General features: G+C 39.3%; 1 protein-coding gene across 4 annotated transcripts in view; it reads right to left on the reverse strand.

The window, feature by feature from the left end:
• ryr3 (ryanodine receptor 3) overlaps window positions 1–22,180 on the reverse strand; it is a 132,262-nt gene that overhangs the window by 53,763 nt on the left and 56,319 nt on the right. For all 4 annotated transcript variants that reach the window (XM_058612944.1, XM_058612942.1, XM_058612943.1 and 1 more), the window contains 19 exons: window positions 21,667–21,770; window positions 20,820–20,903; window positions 20,269–20,428; window positions 20,029–20,173; window positions 18,975–19,180; window positions 18,713–18,887; window positions 17,966–18,174; window positions 16,976–17,139; window positions 16,564–16,773; window positions 14,371–14,527; window positions 13,240–13,326; window positions 12,483–12,709; window positions 11,000–11,212; window positions 9,848–10,457; window positions 9,078–9,278; window positions 5,238–5,340; window positions 4,224–4,358; window positions 1,039–1,312; window positions 826–940 (listed from right to left, as the gene is read on the reverse strand). In XM_058612944.1, coding sequence (XP_058468927.1) covers window positions 826–940; window positions 1,039–1,312; window positions 4,224–4,358; window positions 5,238–5,340; window positions 9,078–9,278; window positions 9,848–10,457; window positions 11,000–11,212; window positions 12,483–12,709; window positions 13,240–13,326; window positions 14,371–14,527; window positions 16,564–16,773; window positions 16,976–17,139; window positions 17,966–18,174; window positions 18,713–18,887; window positions 18,975–19,180; window positions 20,029–20,173; window positions 20,269–20,428; window positions 20,820–20,903; window positions 21,667–21,770 — 3,579 coding nt within the window. The remainder of the gene's footprint in view (window positions 1–825; window positions 941–1,038; window positions 1,313–4,223; window positions 4,359–5,237; window positions 5,341–9,077; window positions 9,279–9,847; window positions 10,458–10,999; window positions 11,213–12,482; window positions 12,710–13,239; window positions 13,327–14,370; window positions 14,528–16,563; window positions 16,774–16,975; window positions 17,140–17,965; window positions 18,175–18,712; window positions 18,888–18,974; window positions 19,181–20,028; window positions 20,174–20,268; window positions 20,429–20,819; window positions 20,904–21,666; window positions 21,771–22,180) is intronic.

The following is a 22,180-nucleotide window of genomic DNA, read 5'->3' on the forward strand; positions in this document are numbered from 1 at the left end:
GGATAAATTGCACATAAAAAAGTTCAACTTGAGCCAGGAAGTTTCAGTCCAACTCCCTTAAGAGCTAGGAGCGAACAAACTAACCAAATTGGGGATCTAAATTAAGAATTATTGAGCAAATTTTCACTTTTTATTTGTCGAAACTCTTGGTTCCAGCTTCTAAAATGTGAATTCATGGAATGATGTGAATGAGTGAATGAGGTGAAAAGCACATGGATGATTATGCGTATGAATAGATAAGGAAGTTCATCAAGAAAAACCTAGATTTATAGAACATTTCAAATTAAAAATAACTATTGGCAAACAAACAGTGACTTTAAAGTAATGTTGGACTGATTTCTTTTAGTTGTGATTGCAAGCAGCAACTTTTACTGTATGTTTAAATATAAATAGTGAATTTTGCAATTGACTCCATTTCCCCAAAAATCTAAGTGCAATAAAATGATGTATATGAATGTGCACTTTCTTTATATCAAACTTAAACAATCTATGTGGAATAAAACAAGCACTTTAGCACCAGTCACTTTTACATTTTAGTTACTTTAAAAGTTAGGATCTATATTTCAAACTGTTTGTAGTATGTATTCATTAACTGGACCACAGCCTATGCTGTCTTTCCTTATCTGTTATTTTTATTTTTATATATTCTTGTTGTTTTTACTTGTGTATTTTTGTTAAATTCCATCAGAATGCCGAGGAACAACGATGTAATGTAGCCAGTGGCTTTAATCTGACATATTTACATATTGATGTCCATTAATGTCCCTACGTATTTAACTTGAAATAAATAAAATAAGTTTGGAAATGCCGTCACACGTCACGCACCTGTGACTTGTCTCCTCCCAGCACGTTGACCATGACCTCCATGACCGTCTCATGCATGCCCAGCACTCTCATCAGATTAGGATGCTGGTAGAAAACCTTGTTGTTCATGATGTCGCTGTAAACACAAGACATCATATACAGTAATACATTCAAGTATGTAATGATATATAGATATAAAAAAAAGTATTTTTTTGCTGGAAGACATTGTCTCACCCGAGTCCATCAATCATGAGTTTCTCCTCCTCTTTGCCCATGCGCACTGACAGCAGAGACCTGATTTGACCCAGCGAAGCCAACAGGTTGATCGCATCCTGCACAGACGCAGCACTGATGGTGTAGGATTTCTTCATGGCCCGCAGCAACTCCCCGATGCCGTCGTACTGTCTCCTCAGCAGGCTGAACATCACTCTAACCAGCTCTGGGTCCTGGATGTGAGACTCCTGGGCCCAGCTGGTGATGGTCTGGGAGATTAGCTCCTTCAGGTTGGCTGCAAAAAAAGGAAGAAATCAACATCAGCACAGATTCAATCTCATCCACAAATTGGCATCTGGTGAATCCTCGAGGCTCACATTACCCATTCTTTCCATCACCTTTTCTATCCTCTATACTACCACCCTTATCTTTTCTTACCTTTGTAGTCCCTTAACAAAGGGTGAGGTTTAACTGAGTGCTTCAAACTTTTTTATACCACAAAGAGTGTCTTGGAAGTAAACACCTGAAACAGTCTCCAACTTCTGTCGATAAAACCACTGTGGGCTCTGTTCCTCTCACTTCTCATACAGATTTTTCATTTTAAAGACAAGGAACAACACACTTTTATGCATTTTATCCACATTTATAGCCATACAAGACACAGCTGCAAAGAAGAAGGTAGATGCCGGAAATCAAAATCGTAGCCCTGGAGGGAAGCTGCAAATCTGTTTGATCCTTTGAAAACTTTGTTTTGAAAATTTAATTCAAAATTTGATCTTAAAAATGACAAGTAACAATAAAACAAAGGCACTACAGAGAAACACGGAGAACTGGAGGGTTTATGGTATCATATATCACTATTGTTATTATTAGCAGTTAAAGATATTAAAGTAAAAGTTCTAAGTAAAGATCATATATCATTACTTTATTAAAATTAATCTTTATTAGATCTTTATCAACTGATATGCTAATTATGTTCTCTATTAATGAATTCATTAATTATAATTAATTCATAACTCGCTGCCACATGTGCTCTGAAGCAGTACATCCCAAGGAATGAGTTTTTTTTTTGGGAGTTTGAATTATTTTCCAGTCTTTTACTTGTGATTTGTTAAATAACACATGCATAAATTATATTGAGACTAACATATCAAACTGATATGTCAAGGGAAAAAGGCAGTAAATATAGCCAGAAACATTATATTACACACTAAATTGCTCTTGTCACAATTTATATATAGTCATTAAAATGTCAGGAAAGTGTGTGTCTTCATGGGGTGCGAGCAGATCAGTGTGTGTCCATTTGTGAGTCACAGACAAGCGAACAAACAGATAACCCAGATGTAGATGAGTTGTAAATTGTGAAACTACTGTAAATCACAATCTGCTGCAAACAAAGAGTTGGGTTTGAGCAGATTTTTCATGAGCGATATAACAAATAAAAAATAAAAAGAGCAGGAGATGAGAGAGATGGAGCAGCTGCCTTGATGAACCCAAATGTCTCTCCGATACACATCTGCTCCTCAACAATGACTCACATGGGAATCACTTACCAAAAACACAGAGATTAGACTGCAGGCTAATCTGCAAAAATGACCAAACAAACTCAACTAAAGCTCCACAGTTGGATGTCATTTAATATGTGATAGTGTGCATTGATGTTGGGACTGTGGAATACAGTATTTGTTGCTGATATGGCATCCGCTATTTTGTAATTATTGTAATTGGACAACAAAAAACACCTGTGGGCCACACATTCCAATCATTTAACTCACTTGTGAGTCACTAACAAATGTGTGTCTCAAACAGAGGGTGAGATCTAATAAGTTGTTCAACATCTCAATGTAAATACATGGAAAATAAAGCTGAAATACTGACTAAATTCATCTTTTAATGTTAAACCCCAAATGTTTGCAGTGTAAAGCATAAATAAAAGGATTTGCCTCACTGTTCCAATACTTTAGGAGGAGACAGTGTTTAAATCAGGAGACATTTTTTTAGAAAAGTCCATAATGCTGGGGACTCAAACTCAAAAGTGAACTTCCAGTCTGGTCAGGAGGGAGTCGGGGGCCGGTCAAGTAGGAAAAAAAGTCCAACAGTTTCGGGAAAAATTAACCGTTTAGGGAGTACATATTAATACTGCACACCATTTCAAAGTAAAACGTGTTTGTAAACATATTTTATGATGCAAAATGAATCTTTAAATCACACAAAACAGAGCAGAAATAAAATAGAATCAACACATTAAGTCAAAATAACATGTAGACAATTGGAATTAAAACACTAGACAAGCTTATATATGATTAAATGTTGTACAACCTTCAAAATAAGTGTAGAGCCACAGGACATTAACTGGGGTGAGTTTGAGTTTGAGTCTCCTGTCATAACGGGAAACTAAAATTATTTTGAGTTTTGACGCTCACCGAAGGCTACATTGAAGGGAAGGATGAGGTGAGGGATATGTTAAATAGATGCAAAATTTTTACATGCTGTACCTTTCAATTATGGATGTGAGTTCTGGGAGATTTAAAAAATGATGACTCATCTGTTATTAACAGGGAAAAAAACCCACACAACAACAGCGAAGGTGAACTCTTGTATTAGATGTTATGGTATATATTTCTGTAATCAGAGGAATAAAATTAAATAGCAATCAAATTGTTATATAATAATAAAAAAAAACAGCTAGATCTGAATAAATCAGCTGATTTCCTCACAAATCAAACATCTACCTGCCTCAACATTATCTTAATATGATGTAGAAATGGTGGTGCACATCTCTCAGAGTCGTCTTGAATCACATCACCAGCCCACTTGTGAAGCTTTTTGAATAATGCAGGCTTGGTTTGGGTAAGACAGGAGTAAGACATTAAAATTTATATAGCGCAGAGAGAGCCGTGCACAGGCTTGTCCATTACTCTTCTATTATTTGTTGCAGAACATAACAAAGATTTTAGAAGGGCTTTTAAAAAAAAAATGAATATTAAAACCACCACACCTGAACTAAAGGTGTCTTAAATTCATAATTGATGATGATTTTTACATAATGTGATGCTTTGACGGATCTTCTCGAGGTGTTGTTTTGAATAAGAGGCAAAAAAAAAAGTTCTTTATTTATGCCTGCTGTGCAGCCATGTAGCTGACCTTCTGACAGAGACAGGTAAGACTTAAGCTTAATTGTTTTTGGGGGGTTTTCAAGGACTTACTGGGAGCAGCCTGTTCCGTCTCTGTGGGCTCCTCTTCTGTCTTCTGAGGTGGACCCTTGATCTTATAGAGCAGAGCAAGGAGGCGACCTTTTATCGACGTGTCCTGCTCCACCTCCTCCTCCTCCATTGGAATACCTGATGAGAAGAAGAAGAAGAAGAAGGAGAAACACTTTCTTGTCAGAAACACTCACAGAGTGTGATTGTTCACACTGGACGGACATTGGACTGGAAGAATCCATTTCACTCCACATGAGAGTTCAAAATCTCACGCCCAAAGCGGCTGCTCTGTGTCTTTATGATTCCAAATCTGTTCCTTTGAGAAAATAACCCTTGCACTGAGACTCAAGTAGAACGCATTACCATTTATTAACTTTTAAAGCTGCAGTGTGTAACTTTTGCTGATGTTTTTGATGTTTGCTATTCTGTTGCGGTTTTGTTTTCGTGAACAGAAACGACGGAACATTATTTGTATTCTGTGTGTTTTGTTCTGGGAAGCAAATCAGACTTGACTGAGGGAGTGTTTGTGTGTATACACCAGCAGTGCAAAGGGTGGGTGGGGGCAAGGAGCAGCATTCATCCCATGAAACAGCTGAACAACTGAGCTTTTTTAGAGCAGTAGAATTCACTTATGAAACTATTTTTGTGGTTATTTCTGTTTTCAGTCATTCTCATTCATGATGGCATTTCCTCACTTACTTTCCTTACTTCCTTTCCTCACTTTCTTCTGTTTTAATTCTGTTGTCCTTCATTTTGCTTTTATTCTGTGGAGCACTTTAAGTTGCATTGCCTTGTTTGAAAAATGCTACATAAATCAAGTTTGATTGATTGATTGATTGAGTGACATCATCTGTCTTTACTTTAAACAAATCACTTCCTGTCACACAATCACTCTACTCAGATAAAAAAATGGAGACTCATGTGGAGCTGATAGACGGACATTTGTAACTCAATGTAACGGACATTTGTTGTGTATTTAAAATATAAATAATATTTAATATAAATGTATTACTGTACCACAGTGGAGACGCAATTCTTCATGGAAAGCGTTGAGTTCTTCCTGAATCTCCGGGGGACAGGGACAGTCCTCTCCTGCGGTGAAATTCAACAAGATGTTGATCTGCAGGGACACAAAGAAAAACCACCCCAAAAACAATTAAGATTGGAAAAGCTGAGATGAGACGAGAGAGGAGGAAATGATCATTCTTTCACATAATGATCAGTTTATGGTTTGTACAAGAGACATTATGATAGTAACTTGGATCCAGTGAAACCTTTTGAAATATGAAGGGCTTGTTAGCCCTTAAACTTCAACTCCTCTATCTCGACAAGAAAGGGAACATCCTACAACTATATGTGAGAGTGCAAAATGGAGGGCTAGGGCTAATTGGATGGAATGAAATGGGTGAACTTGTGAAACCCCAGCTCTAAATGATGGCAAAGCTGAGGATCATGGGAAGACTGAAGACAGCAAAGCTGCTTGTGTAATTCTTGATGACACGAGAAACTAAAGATTCAAATTAAGCCACAAATATGTCGCTGCTCCCAAGCTAACTATAAAACACTAAATATAAATTAGATACTTCAGGTTCATGTTGTACAAATGCAGCATCCACTTTAAGCAACTCTGACATCTATTTGTGTCACTGTTTTTTTAATAAACCATGGGAGCAACATGTAGCGATGTCGGAGTATGTTGTCCGCAGTAAACGCCTGCTACTGCTCACACCGCCCAGCCACTTTTTTAAATCTTCTGTGTATGTAATAAAGTGTTGCAGGGTTGTCTTCTGCTTTACTACCATTTTAAACCAGTCTTTTTCATTTTCCTCTGACCTCAGGCATCAATAAGGCATTTTCACCTAGAAAACTGGCACTTACTGGATATTTTTCTCAGATTTGGACCATTTACGTTTAGTGTTAAAATTCCACTCAGCAGTTTCTGAAATATTTAAAACAGTTCATGTGGTAGCAACAACGATGCCACATTCAAAGTTATTTAAACCACCCCTTTCCCCCTGATTTCAATGCTCACTTTTAACTTTAACAAGTCCAGATGCTGCCATGTAGCTGAGCAGCTGATACAAGGTTACGTGCGTGTGTGTTTCGAGATCTACAAATCTTAGTTGTAGCAAGTGGTTATTAGAACCAGTCTGGTCATTCTCCCATGACCTCTAGCATCAACAAGGCATTTTTGCCTGGAGAACTGGTGCTTGGATATTTTCTCTTTTTTTGGACCATTCTCTATAAACCCTGGAGATGGGTGTGCATTAAAATCCCAGTAGATCAGCAGTTTTTTCATTAAACCAGCTTGTGTGGCAGCAACAGCCATGCCACGTTCAAACTGCCCATTTTGATGTCTTTTTGACCATGCCTCCAAGCCTTAAATGCTTTGAGAGGCTGCCATGTGATTGGCTCATTAACACAGTGGTTCTCAAACTTTTTTATACCAAGTTCCACCTAAAAAAAATATTGAGCTCTTGAAGCGGGCACCATTATCACCAACTTAAAATACAGTGGTGTAAATAGACCGAGCAAAGTCAGCAGACTTTTCACAGATGGCAGATTTATTCCCCCTCTATCATCATCATCATCATCCTCTTCCTCACATGTACAGAACTTCACACACTGGTATAGTGAAATTAGATTAAGATTAAGCGGGAGATAAGGTGATTCTAATTGTTGATATTCAATTTTTTTTTTCATTTTCTTCCCAGTGGTGGAAAAACAGTATTTCTGATTTAACTTCAAGTACCACCAGAGACAGCTCACGTACCACTGGTGGTACACCGTACCACAGTTTTGAGAACTGCAGCCTGTGAGTTTGCACCTGCTCACCTGCAGGCTTTGCAACTCAAAAAAAAAAAGTTCAGTTAAACAGTGCAAAAAGCTTTTCAGTCACACCGATCTCAACTTCCTGCTGTGACGCTGCATAAGAGCTCTCTGCTTGTCGCATAAGGAGAGCGAAACCGAAGAAGCGGTGACTGTGCATGACGATTGATGGCGAACCATCGCTCTTGCTCTCTACTCTGGCTGCGAGGCGCACTACAAAGAGAAATGGATGTTATTTGAAGCCGACTCATTAGATAGAAGAATCCAAGCCTCTGGCAGTTCAGTGTGCTGACACAGATATTACACACTGAGCTGCGAAAAACACTCGGAGGCAATCGGTGGAAGGCAGGGCCCAACCGAGGTCTATTTATGGGGGTTTGCTGAATTGAGCAACTGAGGAGTGAAATCCGGTACTTCATCACACATGTTTTCACTGAACTGCATGTGAACAGCAGAAAAAGTGTTTCCATTACAAGGTTTGATTTATAGAACAGTTTGATTTTCAGCTTCCTAATTGTTTTGTTTTTTTGGTCCATTTTAAAGAAGAAAGCATCAAAACTGAATCACTTTGGTTTGTGGACCAATGGTGACATTTAGGAACATCATCATTCATAATATTTACACAACGACCAACAACCAACAACATCTGTCATTTAATTTTTTTCACTACATACCTAGGTTTTTTTTTTTTTGGGAAAATCTATTAACAGCTACAGTATCTGCATGCAAATGCAGATACATTAAAAATCTGACAAACAATGCAGTTTAGTAAATATGTAGTCCAGTCAAACCTGTTTACCTGCAGGCAATTAAGGCCTGCTCAAATTTGATAAGATTTTAAAATAGAGATGTAAATCAGAAGACCTCATTCCCTTCACTACTGACTCAGCATATTGACGCACAGACACTGTCAATCCTATTAGTGTTTCTGTCAATCATTAAAGAACAAATACACTTACTGGCTACTTTATTAGGTACACGTGCTGAACTGCTTTTTAATGAAAATATCTGATCGGCAAATCACAAATGTGGGCAACTCTGTGAAGGCGACCTGCTGTGGTTCAATCAGAGCTTCAGAATGCGGAAGAAAATGTGATTGAAGTGAACATGGCATGGTCTGGTGGGCTTGACTTAGTATTCTGATCTTCTAGGATTTACAGAGAACAGACCACAAAAGAGAAAATATCCAGTGAGTGGCAGTGCTCTGTGTGAAAATGCCTTGTTTGACTCTAAAGGTCAGAGGAGAATGACCAGATGGTTTGAGTTTATTTTGAAATAATGACACCTTTAAAGAGCACCGACAATATAGATTAGTAACCTTTGTGTGTTCCATAGGACAGCAAGATGACAGATCTATTTCACCGGTCTGACCCACTGGGCTTAGATTGGGTCACCTTGCTCTAGTCCAGACTCTCACTGGACTAAATATTGCCTGAATGATATGACACAAAGACATCCGAGTTTGACCTCTGCGAAAGAGTAAAAGGAGCCCATTACTTTAACATTTGCTGTGAGAGCCAATAAAAATCCCGGGAGGATATTTTGTTCCGACTGCTTCACATGACACTGACTTCACTGGCTGATGTGATTCAGGTTTCCGTGCTGTGTCAACTGTTCCCTTTTATGACTTCGCCAATCTCAAATTAAAAATTGCATTTTCTCTAACAACTTGAACCAAGCCATGCAGTTACACTCGACATATTGTAAATTCCCCAATTTGGGTTTTTATTATTTTTTTTATACACTTAATGTTCTACTCTAGGGAGCAGCTAACTCGCTCCTAATTATACTTAGCCTCATGAATTGCTCAATTTGCCCTTTGGGATTGACAAAAAAACAACAGAACAGAAAGTTAAAAAGCTTGTGTACAGTCTCTTCCACTGATTCTGTTCCAGACAAGGTCAGTGATTCCTCTGCCTCACTCAGTTCTCAGCCCACTTCTTGGCATTTTTCAAAACCAGGCACTGGGCAGAGTTAGCCACATAACATCACAAATGAGGGACGTAAATAATTCCTGCGGTATCGTACCTGCTCCTGCGGCGGGGAACGGAACTCTTTGGTCTTCTTGGCAGTGACGGCGGCGGACAGGTTGAGCGCCTGCATCAGCTCGTTGTAGCGGAACTTCTGGTTGAACTGCAGCTTGGACACGAAGCTGTCAGAGAACGAGACGATGGACTCGATGCGGTGCTTCAGCTCACAGTCACAGAAGTAGTGAAGCAGCTCACACATCTGAAAAGGCGAAGGAATGCAAAATGTATATCAAGGTAAACCCGTTCCTCCAGTCTGAATATTCAATGGAATCCTTTAAGATGATCATTTCTGTGTGGTGATTTAAAACAGAAACCATACAAATGAGCAGATCACACATGAATGGATTAGACTACATTATGTTTATCCAACAGATGGAACACAAAACCAAATTTTTTTTAATTTTTAATTATTTTAATTATTATTTTTAGACAGTTTAGCTCTCTCCCCAAGTATAACACAGATTCTAAACTGAACAATCTGGTGTTTTTATGGGAATCTATGACTTTCTCACGCTCATGTGCTATTTCTAAAGATGGCAAACACTAATTTAATTAACAAAATCTTCTGTTGATTTTAGTTTTCTGAGGGTTCAAGGAGGTGAAAATGACTTTTGAGTCACTGCCTTTCTTTAAAGTCGTTGCTCAGTAAGTGATAAATTACTGTAGCTGACAATTGCTGACAAATGAGAAGCTAAATTTAAAATTATTTGGGGGTTTAAATAATTTAATCTCATTTTTAAAAAATACTGAGATGTCAGTGAAAGTCACCTGGCGTTTGACCGACTCGGGAAGCGACTTCTCCAGCAGACCTTTCGCCGGCGATTTACTCTCCTTCATCTCCTCTTCTCCGGCCTCCACGGCCTTCTCCTCATTCTTGTTCACTTCCTCCTTCTCTCCCGCCGCAGCCACCTCATCAGCCTTGCCTTCCTCGCCCTCATTGGTTTCTCCGAACACGTTGGGGTCAATGAGGAGGAGAATCAGCTGCACTTCATCGCTGGTCAGGACTCCCATGATCAACAGCGTCCCAATCAGCTTCAGAATGGGCACAAACTGGTACTCGACGCTGCCACCCACTGGGTCTCGGATGTGTGTGCCCCCACCCTGCACGGCCTCCGTCAGCATGCTGATAGCCTTCTCTTTCAGGATGACCAGAGGGATCTGGGGGCTGTAGAGGTACTGGTGGCGCTTGGTGTTGATGATGCTGACGGGGGAGAAGTTGACGCGAGGCTTGAGGGAGGTGCTGAGGCCCACGCCGGGCAGCGAGTGACGCTTGGACTCGTCTGGGAACAGCTGGATGGAGTGAGTTTCATCCGTCAGGGGGATGATGAACTCGTTATTCATCATTAGGCGAGCCTCCTTCGCAGTCTCAAGATGGATGCTAGCGACGGGACGAAGAAGAATTTTTGTTATTATGTACACCCTTAGCCGTTATATACATATAAATAAATTGGGTTGTGAGGTTGTTAATCAACACCCATGACTCAGCGACAAATCCCCGCTCACATTCTCCACCTAAAGTTGCATTTCCATAGAGAAAATGAAGGTAAGCACTTAGTATTCAGAGAACCAGATGACATTCATAAAGTGTGATTTAATCCAATTAGGGCCATCTGTGATCGAGCTTAAATTTATTGTCATTACAAGAGATTTCATTGCTCTGGACGAGTGCCAGCAACACAAATCCATCACCGTGGCAGTTAGTAAGATTTATCTGACAAATGTACTCAGTGGTCTTTGCCCCATCACGTAAGCATTTAATGATGATTGAGTTGACCATCACGGATCATCATTGGATTATGTGATGAGGAAACATTGTCTGCAGCACTGCAAACTTTATCCTTCTTTGCAATTACCACATTATCTCTAAAAACTTAGAGATAAAAAAATCTGATTATGTGATATTTGGAGGAAGTAACACACCTGATGAGGACATTGTAGAAGCCCTCTCTCAGCATGCCAGAGAGGTACTGGTTGTCGATGGTATAGAGGAGTTGCGATTGATCCAGGTGGCTGCAGAGGGCGTGAGCGACGCGGGTGTTTCCCAGAGCACAGAGGGCACAGTACAGCCTCAGGGTGTGGTAGTGGAACTTCCTCAAGTCCTCGTGCTCGGATAACTCGAGGACGTCCAAACACCTGGAGGAGAGACGGGGGAAGAGTCGGGACATTTACATCTGCAAACTCAAAACTTCACAACTGTTACAACAATATTTACAAAATGAATTATGTGATATATATATAGACATATATATATATATATATATATATATAATTTCAGGGTTTTAGCTCTAGCTTGATAGCCATCTTGTGCTGCCATATGTCTACAGTAGCCCAAGAGGACAAACCAATCAGAGTCTGCGTTTCATGTCATGAAGTGAAAGCTAACGTTGCAATTTGGTGAGCAAGATGAGCAGAGGAGTTACAATCTCCAGTGTCACCACTAGGTGTCATGTATTCTTACACACTAGACCTTACATTTTCCCATATAATTTATGATGATATATATTGATTTTACACATAAAAATACACATACAACTGTAGTTCATTTCATCAAGATGAAAACTTCCTAAAAGCAACAAGCATGTGAGAAAAAAGTGGCTTAAATATGCATAATTAAAAAAAAAAAGTACTTTCATAGGTTTTAATAAAAAATAAAAGAGTAAATATATTTATAGTAATTATAAAGAGTAATAACAGTAATTGCAGATATAAAATCTTAAATGTTGGCATAAATCAAATCAGAGTTGTACCCAATTTTAGCTAAAACTGTTTCTGAGCGTAGTGTAGTGAATTTGCATGTACACATTGTGATATTTGTGCTGTGATATGTATTTTATTGTCATGTACTTGGAGTATATATAGTATTTTTTACATATAGAGGACTGGAGTTTCAAATTAGCAAATTGGCAATAGCTATTTACTCTTTGTGCAGGACGTCAGTTCTCAGCTTTGTCTTGGAAATATGTTAAAATACATTGTCATGATGAAATAAATGCATTAAATTAAAAAATGTATAACTTATTTCAGCCTATATTCAGAAGATGAATAAACAAGAGCAAACTTCAGACACAGTTATTGCGACACTGATCTGGTCTGATCTACACTAGAGGTAAAAGTGTTCACATTGTAAACATCGCACTTACAGCTTTACATAACAACAGCATCATGACTTGGTTACATAACATATTTGCTTAGCAGAGTTTTTAATTGATTGTTTTTCATGTACCAAATGCCCAGAGGAAGTCCAAACCACTTTTTAATCATAATAATCATAAAAGCAGCCTGGCAGCATTCACAATTCCCCCACTGCTGCTGACCAATGACTTCCGTTCCCTCGAGTAAAATGCACAGCACGGTAAAACAGTGTGGGGCAGAATTTGTATCACGGTCACACACACACACACACCTGTTCTCCTCAGGTATATGAACAACCATCATCTGCTGTGGCTCCAGACACTGCACCACCCAGCCGTGCCGCTCGCTGACTCGCGCCGTCTCCACACTGAGGAAGGTGTTTGGCATTCGGCTCCACAGCACGGCCACGATGGTCTGCACATCCAGCCGCGGTGGACACTGCGGCACGGGGTTCCTGTGCTCGCTCTTAAATATGGCAGACGAGAGCGGCATGGCGTCCTGGCAGCACAGGGAGAGAGAAAAAGTTAAATGATATTACATCACAGGACACACGTTCGTCCTGTAGTATCATGATTTTAATACGTGGTAGTCTAAAAGAGAAGGTGGCAGGAAGAATTGACTCTGATACTGCAATAAAATAATATCTCATATTTCTAATATTATCTTATATTTCCACTGAGTTTAGTGTGAAGCTTTTGCATAATTCAATAAAACAAACATATAAAAATATTACCCTGACTTGATTAAAAGCAGTTTAGATTTATAAAGATGTCATTCAATTTCAACTAAATAGGATCCTATTCCCAGTGGAATATTAGATAAATTATATTAAAAATGCAAAAATAGAGGTCTGTGTAAGGACATGACAAACTGGCTCTGTAGTGTATATCACATCTAAGCTATTAATCACTGTGAGGCAGGTGACGTGTCTGTTCAAGGAAAAATAAGTGATGAAAGGTCAGTAAAAAACAAACTGCACAACAGTGAATCAGCATTGGCATTAGTACAAATTGTTCAAACACACAAACCTTGACCTTGACGAACTCAAACTGGAAGAGGTTTGCACTGGTGGGGTGGATGAACACAGCTGGGAAGAGCTTAGTATTTGGCTCCACCTGAAAAACACACAAAGCTTTGGTTACTCACACTCCAGCATGTACTTAATTCATTATTCCCCACTGTGTTCGCAAGTGGATCCATTTAAAACTACACACACACACACAGGGAGAAAGCACGGCTGTCCCCACGGAGGAAATTTACAACTCTCTACTCGATACTTATTTCTTCCATTTCATTCTCAAATTGGCAAATTCAACAACTGTCGGCGGGCGTTTAACCTTCCTGCGCATGGATTAACCGCAGCTCTGAATTTTTCAGTTGAAAGTGTTCGCTGGTGGAGTCAATGACAGCCATCAAAGAGATAAATACACACAGAAGAAGAGAAAGAAAGCAGCACTTTGATGTAGTAACACGGAAATAAGCTTTTCATCAAGGTAAGAGCTTCTCGGTGCTCCTTTTGAAAAAAAAACAACAAAAAAGCCAATTTACGTCTAAATCACAGGCTGAAAAATAAGGAGGAAAAGCAGACAGTAACACAGGTAAACACAAAATGAGACTTGATCGATATTTCAAGCCTTCAGAATGTGCTGAAAATCCCTCGTCACAAAGATCATTTTAATCTCCAGTCTGTCTTTGATCAGCCTAAAATAAGCAATGGCTCAGTGGTGGAATCAGTTGTCTTTAAACCTTTAAGTCAAGATTCGATTCCCAGCGTTGCTAGTCTAAATGCTAATGTGTCTCTGTGCAAGACAGGTAACCCACAAGTCGCTCATGACGGCTGTGTGAATGGATATGAATGATGTGAGATCGGAAGAAGAAAAGGAGGGCTGAACATAGATGCACTCTATGAATGAGTGAGTGAATGGGTGAATGACAAAACTGTAGTTTTGATGATGTCCTTGCTATATTCTAATCTCCTGCAGTGCAAATGTGTTAATCTGAAGTTAAATGTCTTCAGAGTGTGTATGTTAAACAAAGCCAGATGTCCGGAAAACAAAAGCTGCACATCACTTTACAGTAATGACATGAACATAATTAAGTTTCGGAGCCAGACATAGTCTGTGTGCCTCGCTGCATTGCTCTGTTACGGTCTTATCTACCTGATAGGACGTGGGCAGTTCCTTCCCATTGGCAGTGAAGGAGAGGATGCCAGTGGCCAGGTCAATCAGACAGCCGATCTCCAGGTCAGTGTTGCCGGCGGGGGATGGCCCGACGGCGTCCGCCGCACACACCATGTAGCAGTTGCTCCTCTGGACGCTGTGGAGAAGCGGGCAGGGAAATAATCAGGAATCCATGTGAAATCCACAAACAGATATCTTTTCATTATGCGCTTCTGCACTCGTCGATGCGTGTTGATTTGGGTCTCTTTGCTCATTCAAATTCATTCTGTCTCACACAAAGGCTCTGGACTCCATTTCACGCTCCTCAATATTGAAGGAAACCGGTGAAAAGAAAAAGAGAGGAGTCGATACGTCTTCAGTTCTTCAGCTGAGGGAGAAACGGTGTCATTCTGAGGTCAATTGACGGATTACAGAAAACTAGAGAGTACAAGTTCAACACACTTACAAAACTTTTCCAAGTCATTTGTTTCAGATTTATATAGTTATTTATGTATGTTTACCCCAAAGTCTCTTTAAGATGATGATGATGATGATACACATTTATATGTGGTGCTTCATATAAATATAGCAAAAGACATGAAAGTTACCTCATTTATCAATAAATAATAAAAATAAAACACTGCAAATTAATAGAGGTAAGAGCATGTTACTCTGGAAAAACACAATCAAAGGGGACTACAACTATTGTTTTTTGAAGAAAATAATTAAACAATTAAATAAATTCATCTGAATGTAGTGGACCAAGTCTCTCTTGTTCCTGTTCACTATTTTTTGCTAACTGGACACAAACTCTGACAAAGTATAAAAACAGAAACCCCAGCTCTCGTCTAATATAATCTGGGATGTCGTAATAAGCAGAAAAGCAAACTGGACAGATGAATATTTATGATATTAATATCCCAAAAGAAAAGTCAAGCAGTATGTTTCAGCACAGAAATTGGATTCTGTCGCGACGTTACCACATATTCATCAAAATGTGTCTCACGATATTACGTTCCTCTGGAACACCCAGAGCTATCCTACTATAATGAGTCATTTTAATGGGTTTTAGTAGGGACTTGACCTTAAGCTTAAGGGCCTTAATTCTCACGCAACACAAAAAAATATGACATATAAAGAATGGCAATGGGAAAATTAATCGTGAGAAGGCACAAGTAAATGTGTCTTCACGTGTCCTAAAATCAGATTCATACTCTGGCCTCAAAATAACCTCGTGAGTTACTGTTTGTTGGCGGGTATTTAAAAGTGGGAGAGAAGGAGGGTGACGTGAGAGATATTCAGCTGCGACTTCACAAGTAGTGTAAGGGCCCGTCCACATGGCAACGGCATTTTAGAGGGAAATATCTCAAAATGACAGCCTCACATTTCCGCAGAGACGGCGAATACACTACTTTAGGAAAACGATGACATCATATTCCCCAGCTTTCTCTTGTGCTCTCATTCATTGTCTTGTGTTTTTTGAGATTGTTTGACAGTTTTACCAACTACTGTCAATGAAAAGTAGCTAAAGTCAGTCAGAAAGACACCAGATATCACTAGAACACGTCTTGTCTTTAGAGATTTAACAAAAAAAACGTGTTGAGTCGTAAAATAAAGAGAGGAGAAAACAAAACCTAATTTTACTTGAATAAACAAAACAGATCAGTGATTGTTCCACACTCAGTCGGCTGCAATGAAAATCCACATGTCGTTCTTGTTTATGTGTTTATGTGTGTGTGTGTGTGTGTCCGACTCTCCACCTGCAGTAAATACAGTTAGATGGATCTCACACGTGCAGCAGAAATGTGCATTCCCTTCTCTTTAAGTATTTAGGTTTAGGACAGAAAGTTGGTAAATTTGTCACCGAGGGTCTGTAAAGTCAGTAAATATGCACAAGGAAACGGCACGAAGCGTAAACAAACATTATTTCTCTTTCCCTCCTCCCGGTTCGGTTCATTCTGTCTCCATTTCTGTAATGTGTAAAACATCTTCTTCTCCGTTTTTGGTGCAGCGTTACAGCGCAACTTACAGTCCTGGCATATTTACTACAGCGTTTTGAGTCGTTTTAGGGGGTTCTGTGTGGACGGAGATATTTCCTGAAACAATGCAGTTTCGTGCTGTTTCTGTCTGCACGTGGCCTAAAAGTATACACTGTGCCTTTAAGAAAGAATCAACACAAATCAGGAAACTTGCCTCTCATGGACTCGGCCCCTCTCGTCTCCCAGGGTGACGGTGACTGTCTGCGTCTTGCTGATGCTGAAGTTCTTGCTGTAGTAGTGATAGTCCGGCGTGACCCAGCCCACCCACACTAAAGCAGGGTCCTGTCCGGCAAACACTCTCACTGAGTGGTAGTACTGCGTGATGCTTGCGTAGTCGACTGTTCCGTCTTCTTTCGGGGCGTGGCTGCAAAAATAAAAGCAGCAGCAGGTGTTAGAAGCAACACATCCTGGGAGAACAAATCATCATAATGCAGCTCCCAGACGGACCAAACGAGTGCAGCTTAAATCTGACACAGCAACGAGAACAGCTGTTACTCAAAAACAAAAGAGTTCCACTGCTGCTTTGAGATGATGATATGTTTTAAGACACAGCGCTGATGTCTCACCTGAGTTTCAGCGATTCGTCCAGTAACTTGTCCGCAGAGTAGAACTCCACAGGCATGCTCAGTCGACAGAAGACCATGTCGCTGTTGCTGTTCTGTGTGCCAAACGTCTTGTGGGTGACCTTGAGGCAGGGAGGACTGTCCACCGTGCCATCGATCCTCGTCACCTGAAAGGTCGCATCAGTCGGGAGGGGAGAATCAATACGGAACACCAACATGTCCACCATCGATGGTCATTATGGATATGTAGCCAGTGCTTAAGATTAAGCTGGCACCAAGCCATACTAGTGTTATTGAATATGTTATTAAATAAACATTGATTGATATAGTCTGAGAGCTATAACATACATTTTTAAACTGAATTACAGGAGGCCTCGCGGGGCCTCTGGCTTAGTGGAATTTGCATGATTTTCAATTATGTCTGTTTTAAAATTTAATAGCTAATGTGAATCTTTTTAAAATATATCATAACTTAAATCTTTTTTTTGGTCACAATGAACATTTCAGGTAGCTACAATGTCATTCTAGATATAATCCACAATTGTTTTTTTTGTCATTAAGATATCTATCATTCAATTGTAGATATGCACACAAAGTGAATTATGGCTATCCATGATTAAAGTTTGAGATTTTTACCTCTTAATTCTGACTAGTCACTATTCCAGTTCAAGAGATTTCCTTGAGAGTATGAGACAGTTACTAATTTTTACTACATTTGCTCATATAACTTTATTTCAGTTTGTATGAACTTAATTTATGTATTGCCAATTTGAATTTTTGTCCAACCATTTTTCTGTTTCCATGTTCTGCAACCTACAGTAACTCCTAACAGTGTCATTCTTTATCTTCACTTAACAGCTCAGAGATTGGTAGATACAGGAAATATAGGTAAAGCATGTACTTAAGGTGAAATCTGAACTGAACCAAGAAAAAGTTTACATCTCAATAACTAGACCAGATTCCAGCAGATGCTCAATGTTTTTTTTTTCTTACCTCAACATGCATGTGATCCTTGGGTACGTTGACAAAGGTGGGCAGGCGCTTGCTGAACCACTTGGTGATGTCTCTCTTCATGTTGACGGCGAACGGCTCAAAGCCTTCCTGGAGTCCGTACATGGTGTAGTACTTGAACGTCCTGGCGTCCTTGCCCAGGTTCATGCGGCCGATCTGAGACATCCCCAGACTGCACACAGGGATGAAACCTGCAGGAAGTCAGGGACAGGGCTTGATGAGGGTGGTCAAACAAGTTTCGACTGACAAACTTTATTTATATACAGTAGCTCTTTTCCTAATAATGTTACAAAGTGCTTAAATAAAACATGATTTAAACAAAGGCAGGGATGTGCATTGTTTAAAAATAGTAGAGAGAGTTCCACATTGACATATTTCTTCCTGAACATTGTTTGACAACATTTCTGCTATTTAAAAAAAGCTGCTATTCTAATGTGATTTGAACCCGTCACACATAAAACCAACATCACAGCCCAGAGAATAATTCATTTTAATGGCTTCACTTTATTCCTATGCGAGTGTCCTTCCCCCTTCTCTGAGGGATGGTTCATTAACAAAGTAACAGGCAAAAGCCACAACACAGACTTCATTGATTTGCAACAGCATTTGCATTGTTTACAGTGTCTTTCTCACCTCACCTCATGTAAAAAACCCAGATGGGGAGTAGTTTGTGGAGGAAATGCAACAAAGAAACACATGAATGGATTAACACAGAAGTTCAGCTCTCACCGTCTTCCGCTTCAAAGTCAGTGAAACAAAGCTCAGAGCCCTTGCTGGTGATGAGGAGTTCTCCGTTCAGGGTGAAGATCATCGACTTGTCCTCCATGTCGATCATGCAGCCGACCACGTCCCCCTTTTTCCAGGGATGTCCAAAGTAGCGGCTGCCTGCATGCAGACGTCGGCCCTTATGAAATGAAATAAAAAAAGAGTTGAATACCCGTATTGTTTTTGGTGCAAAAAAATATAAATTTTTAGTCTCATTTTTTTTTACCCTGTATCCATCAAAAACAAAGGCTTGGTCGTCCTCTCCCAGTTCCAGATCCGGTCTGCAGCCCGGTCTGGCCCAGCCCACCCTCATGTCACCTCCACTCAGGATCTCAAACTCAAAGTACCACTTCCCAGTTTTCACCGCATACGTCTGCTCCACGCGGAAGAAGCGAATGGTCTCGACGCTGTGATCGTTGTCCGTGTGCAAGACTAGGGACAGAAGGAGACATAAAAAAAAACAATACTTTACTGTGATCACAGTACATTACATTACAGTACAGTACACATGTGCTGCTATTTCCAACACTGTTATTAGGCTAAACAGAGACCAAGAGCAAAGATAAGGAGAAATGCCATAATAATGTTAAATAAAGCTGTTTTAATGCACCTTGTTTTTTTTGTTTTTTTTACTTACGCTTTTTAAATAGTTTGTACAGGATGTGTGTTGTGTGTGAACTATTGTCCTTTAAGTAATTACAGTCATGTATCACGTTTTAGAAATGACAATGAGGATTCTTTAAAATGTTGGGATTTAATGTTTTATAATCGACAACAATCTCTCTTTTTAATTTAAAGTGACAGTCATAACATTGTTGTGATTGTTGTTGTTTTTATCCAGCCTCTGTTTGGTCTTTGTGAACAAAAATGACGCAACATGACTTGAACGCTGAATATTGACTCTGTCAGACCTGACTGAGGGAGCATTTGTGTGTATATAGTGACAGTGCCAGGGTGGGTGGGGACAAAGAATGGTTATCACGTCATACTATTGAATCTATCCATCCATCTTGACGTTTAATTAATAAATAAATAAATGAATGAACGAATGAATAAATGAATGAATAAACAAACAAACAAACAAACAAACAAACAAACAAACAAACAGACACTTCCTGTGTGGAAAGCAGGAATATTGCCGGGCAACACAAGAGCTGCTATACAGAGAAATACAGAGAGAGTGTGTATGGAGCTGATGGGCTACATCAGCATTGTGTGAACTCTTTTCATGATGGTTTGGATGTGAAGACAAAATAAATTAATTTTCAGCAGAGTCTCACCCTCCTGGTCCGGGGGGTCGATGTCATATCCATATCCAACCACTGTCCGTATGGCCTCTCTCAGACTGTCTCTGTTGGACTTCTTTGTGCGCTCGTCCAGTAAAGCATACGGCACCAGGCGAGGATTTCTTCTGTTCTTTAAATCCTGAACATTTTGACAAATACAAATAAAAATACACTTTCAGACAAATAAAAGGTGAAGCTACAACTTTGCATGACGAGATAAAACAATAACTTTACCTGCTGGATGCCATAGGTCCATCCTTGTTTAATTCTGTCCTTGGCCCACACGTTGTGTGCATTCTCAGCCAGTTTATCAACTAGAACCTCCTGACCTGGGCTCAGTTTCACTTCAGAGAGGTCCAGTGGCGCAGGCTTATATCCATTAGACATCATATAGCTAGATATGGCAAACAATTTGAAAAAGATGAAGGGGGAAGAGCAGCATTGGTCACTTAAAGAATATTCTGTAGGCTGCATCATAATAGTGGGTAATATATCCATATTTTATCTATAAGATAAATGATATATGAGACAAGATATTGACTTAGATTTTTCCTGGTTTTAAAGGGGGTTGCATTGAAATACACTAAAGTTATAGATTTAATATAAAAAATACATGGAATCAACTAAATTATATTTCAAAAAAGTCCCATAATTCCCATATCGTGCAGCCCTAGGATCATATTTATTGGTCTTTGCATCACTGACATCTAAGAAATTATACAGTATCCTACTAAAAGCAAAATCCTTATGGTAATAATAATGATAATTAAAAAAAAGAAGTTTACTCTTTGGGTAGCTTGATTTTCTTCAGATCATCCTCAGCGTGAACATTGACCTGTGCAACGTGGCATCCCAGTGCCAACAGGGTCCTGAGGACAGAAAACAGAAAACAACTCACTTTACAACACTTTTGTTAGACTATAACATTTTACACCACTTATTAGACGACAGTTAATCTCAGTCAAGTGACACAGTTACATTAGCAGTTGTTGTATCAATTAATGGCCTCTGAGGACAAAACAGTGTGTATAATAATATGTCATTAAAAGGTGAAAATGTGGGTGAGAGATATGTTTAATATGCCCACCTTCTTGTGGATGTTAAATTTGCACTGTCACTGATATTTTCTACCTTGGTGTGCCTTGTTGATTTTGTGTCCTAAGGATATTTTGTGTCTTATTTTGATATATATATATATATACACATATATATATATATATATATATATATATATATATATATATATATATATATATATATATATATATATATATACATATATATACACACACACACACAGATGTGTGTTGTATCTATACTACTGCAGTCTAGATTTCTTCTAATCCATAACTGATTCCCTATAACAACTGGTTTCTTTAAATGTTTTCACAGTGAGATGATTCAGTAGCTGAATCTAATAAACGTTGGACCAAAAATGTCTTTAAAAAAAAAATAATAAAAAAAAATCAATAACTGACGTTGCTCAGAAGCTGCAAGCGCCCACAAGCTCTGCTTCTTTAATCTTAGCTTTAATCTGCTCTGGCGCAGCAGTCACCAGGGAGCAGCTGTGATTCCATGAATTCCACTAAGGTAAATTGGATTATGTAACAGTGTAAAAGTGTGTGTCCTTACTTTAGTGTTTCACTGGACATCTGCAGGTTGTAGTTCCTCTCAGTTTCAGGCAGCTTGGCGAAATCCACAAGGCAAGGGTGCTGCCTCTTGTTGTCATCACGAACCTGGAGAGAAAGCAGTCGGGTGTCATTAGCATTATGCTTCAACTCATTACACTGACCTCATAACCTTCATAAATTTAAAGTTACAGTGTGTAACATTTAGGAGGGTTTTCTGGCAGAAATGTAATGGACTACCCATAAGTGCATTTGTATATATGTATAATCCCTTTAAAATAAAAATGTGGGCGTTTTCTATCATTGGAATAAGCCTTCTATATCAGTGAGTGTCCAGTTTGGTCAGTTTGGGGCCAGTCAAGTGAAAAAAAGTCAAACCTTTTGAGAAAAAAATGTGACACTGATCCTTTCTATTATTATATTCTTCTCACTTCTTGTGTGGTTCTGTGCAACTTGCCTATAGTCCCACCCACTTGTAGTTCCTCCCCCTTTCTTGCAATCTCCAGGTGGATTGGAGA

Source organism: Solea solea, chromosome 17 (assembly GCF_958295425.1).
Source record: "Solea solea chromosome 17, fSolSol10.1, whole genome shotgun sequence".
Classification (NCBI taxonomy): Eukaryota; Metazoa; Chordata; class Actinopteri; order Pleuronectiformes; family Soleidae; genus Solea; species Solea solea.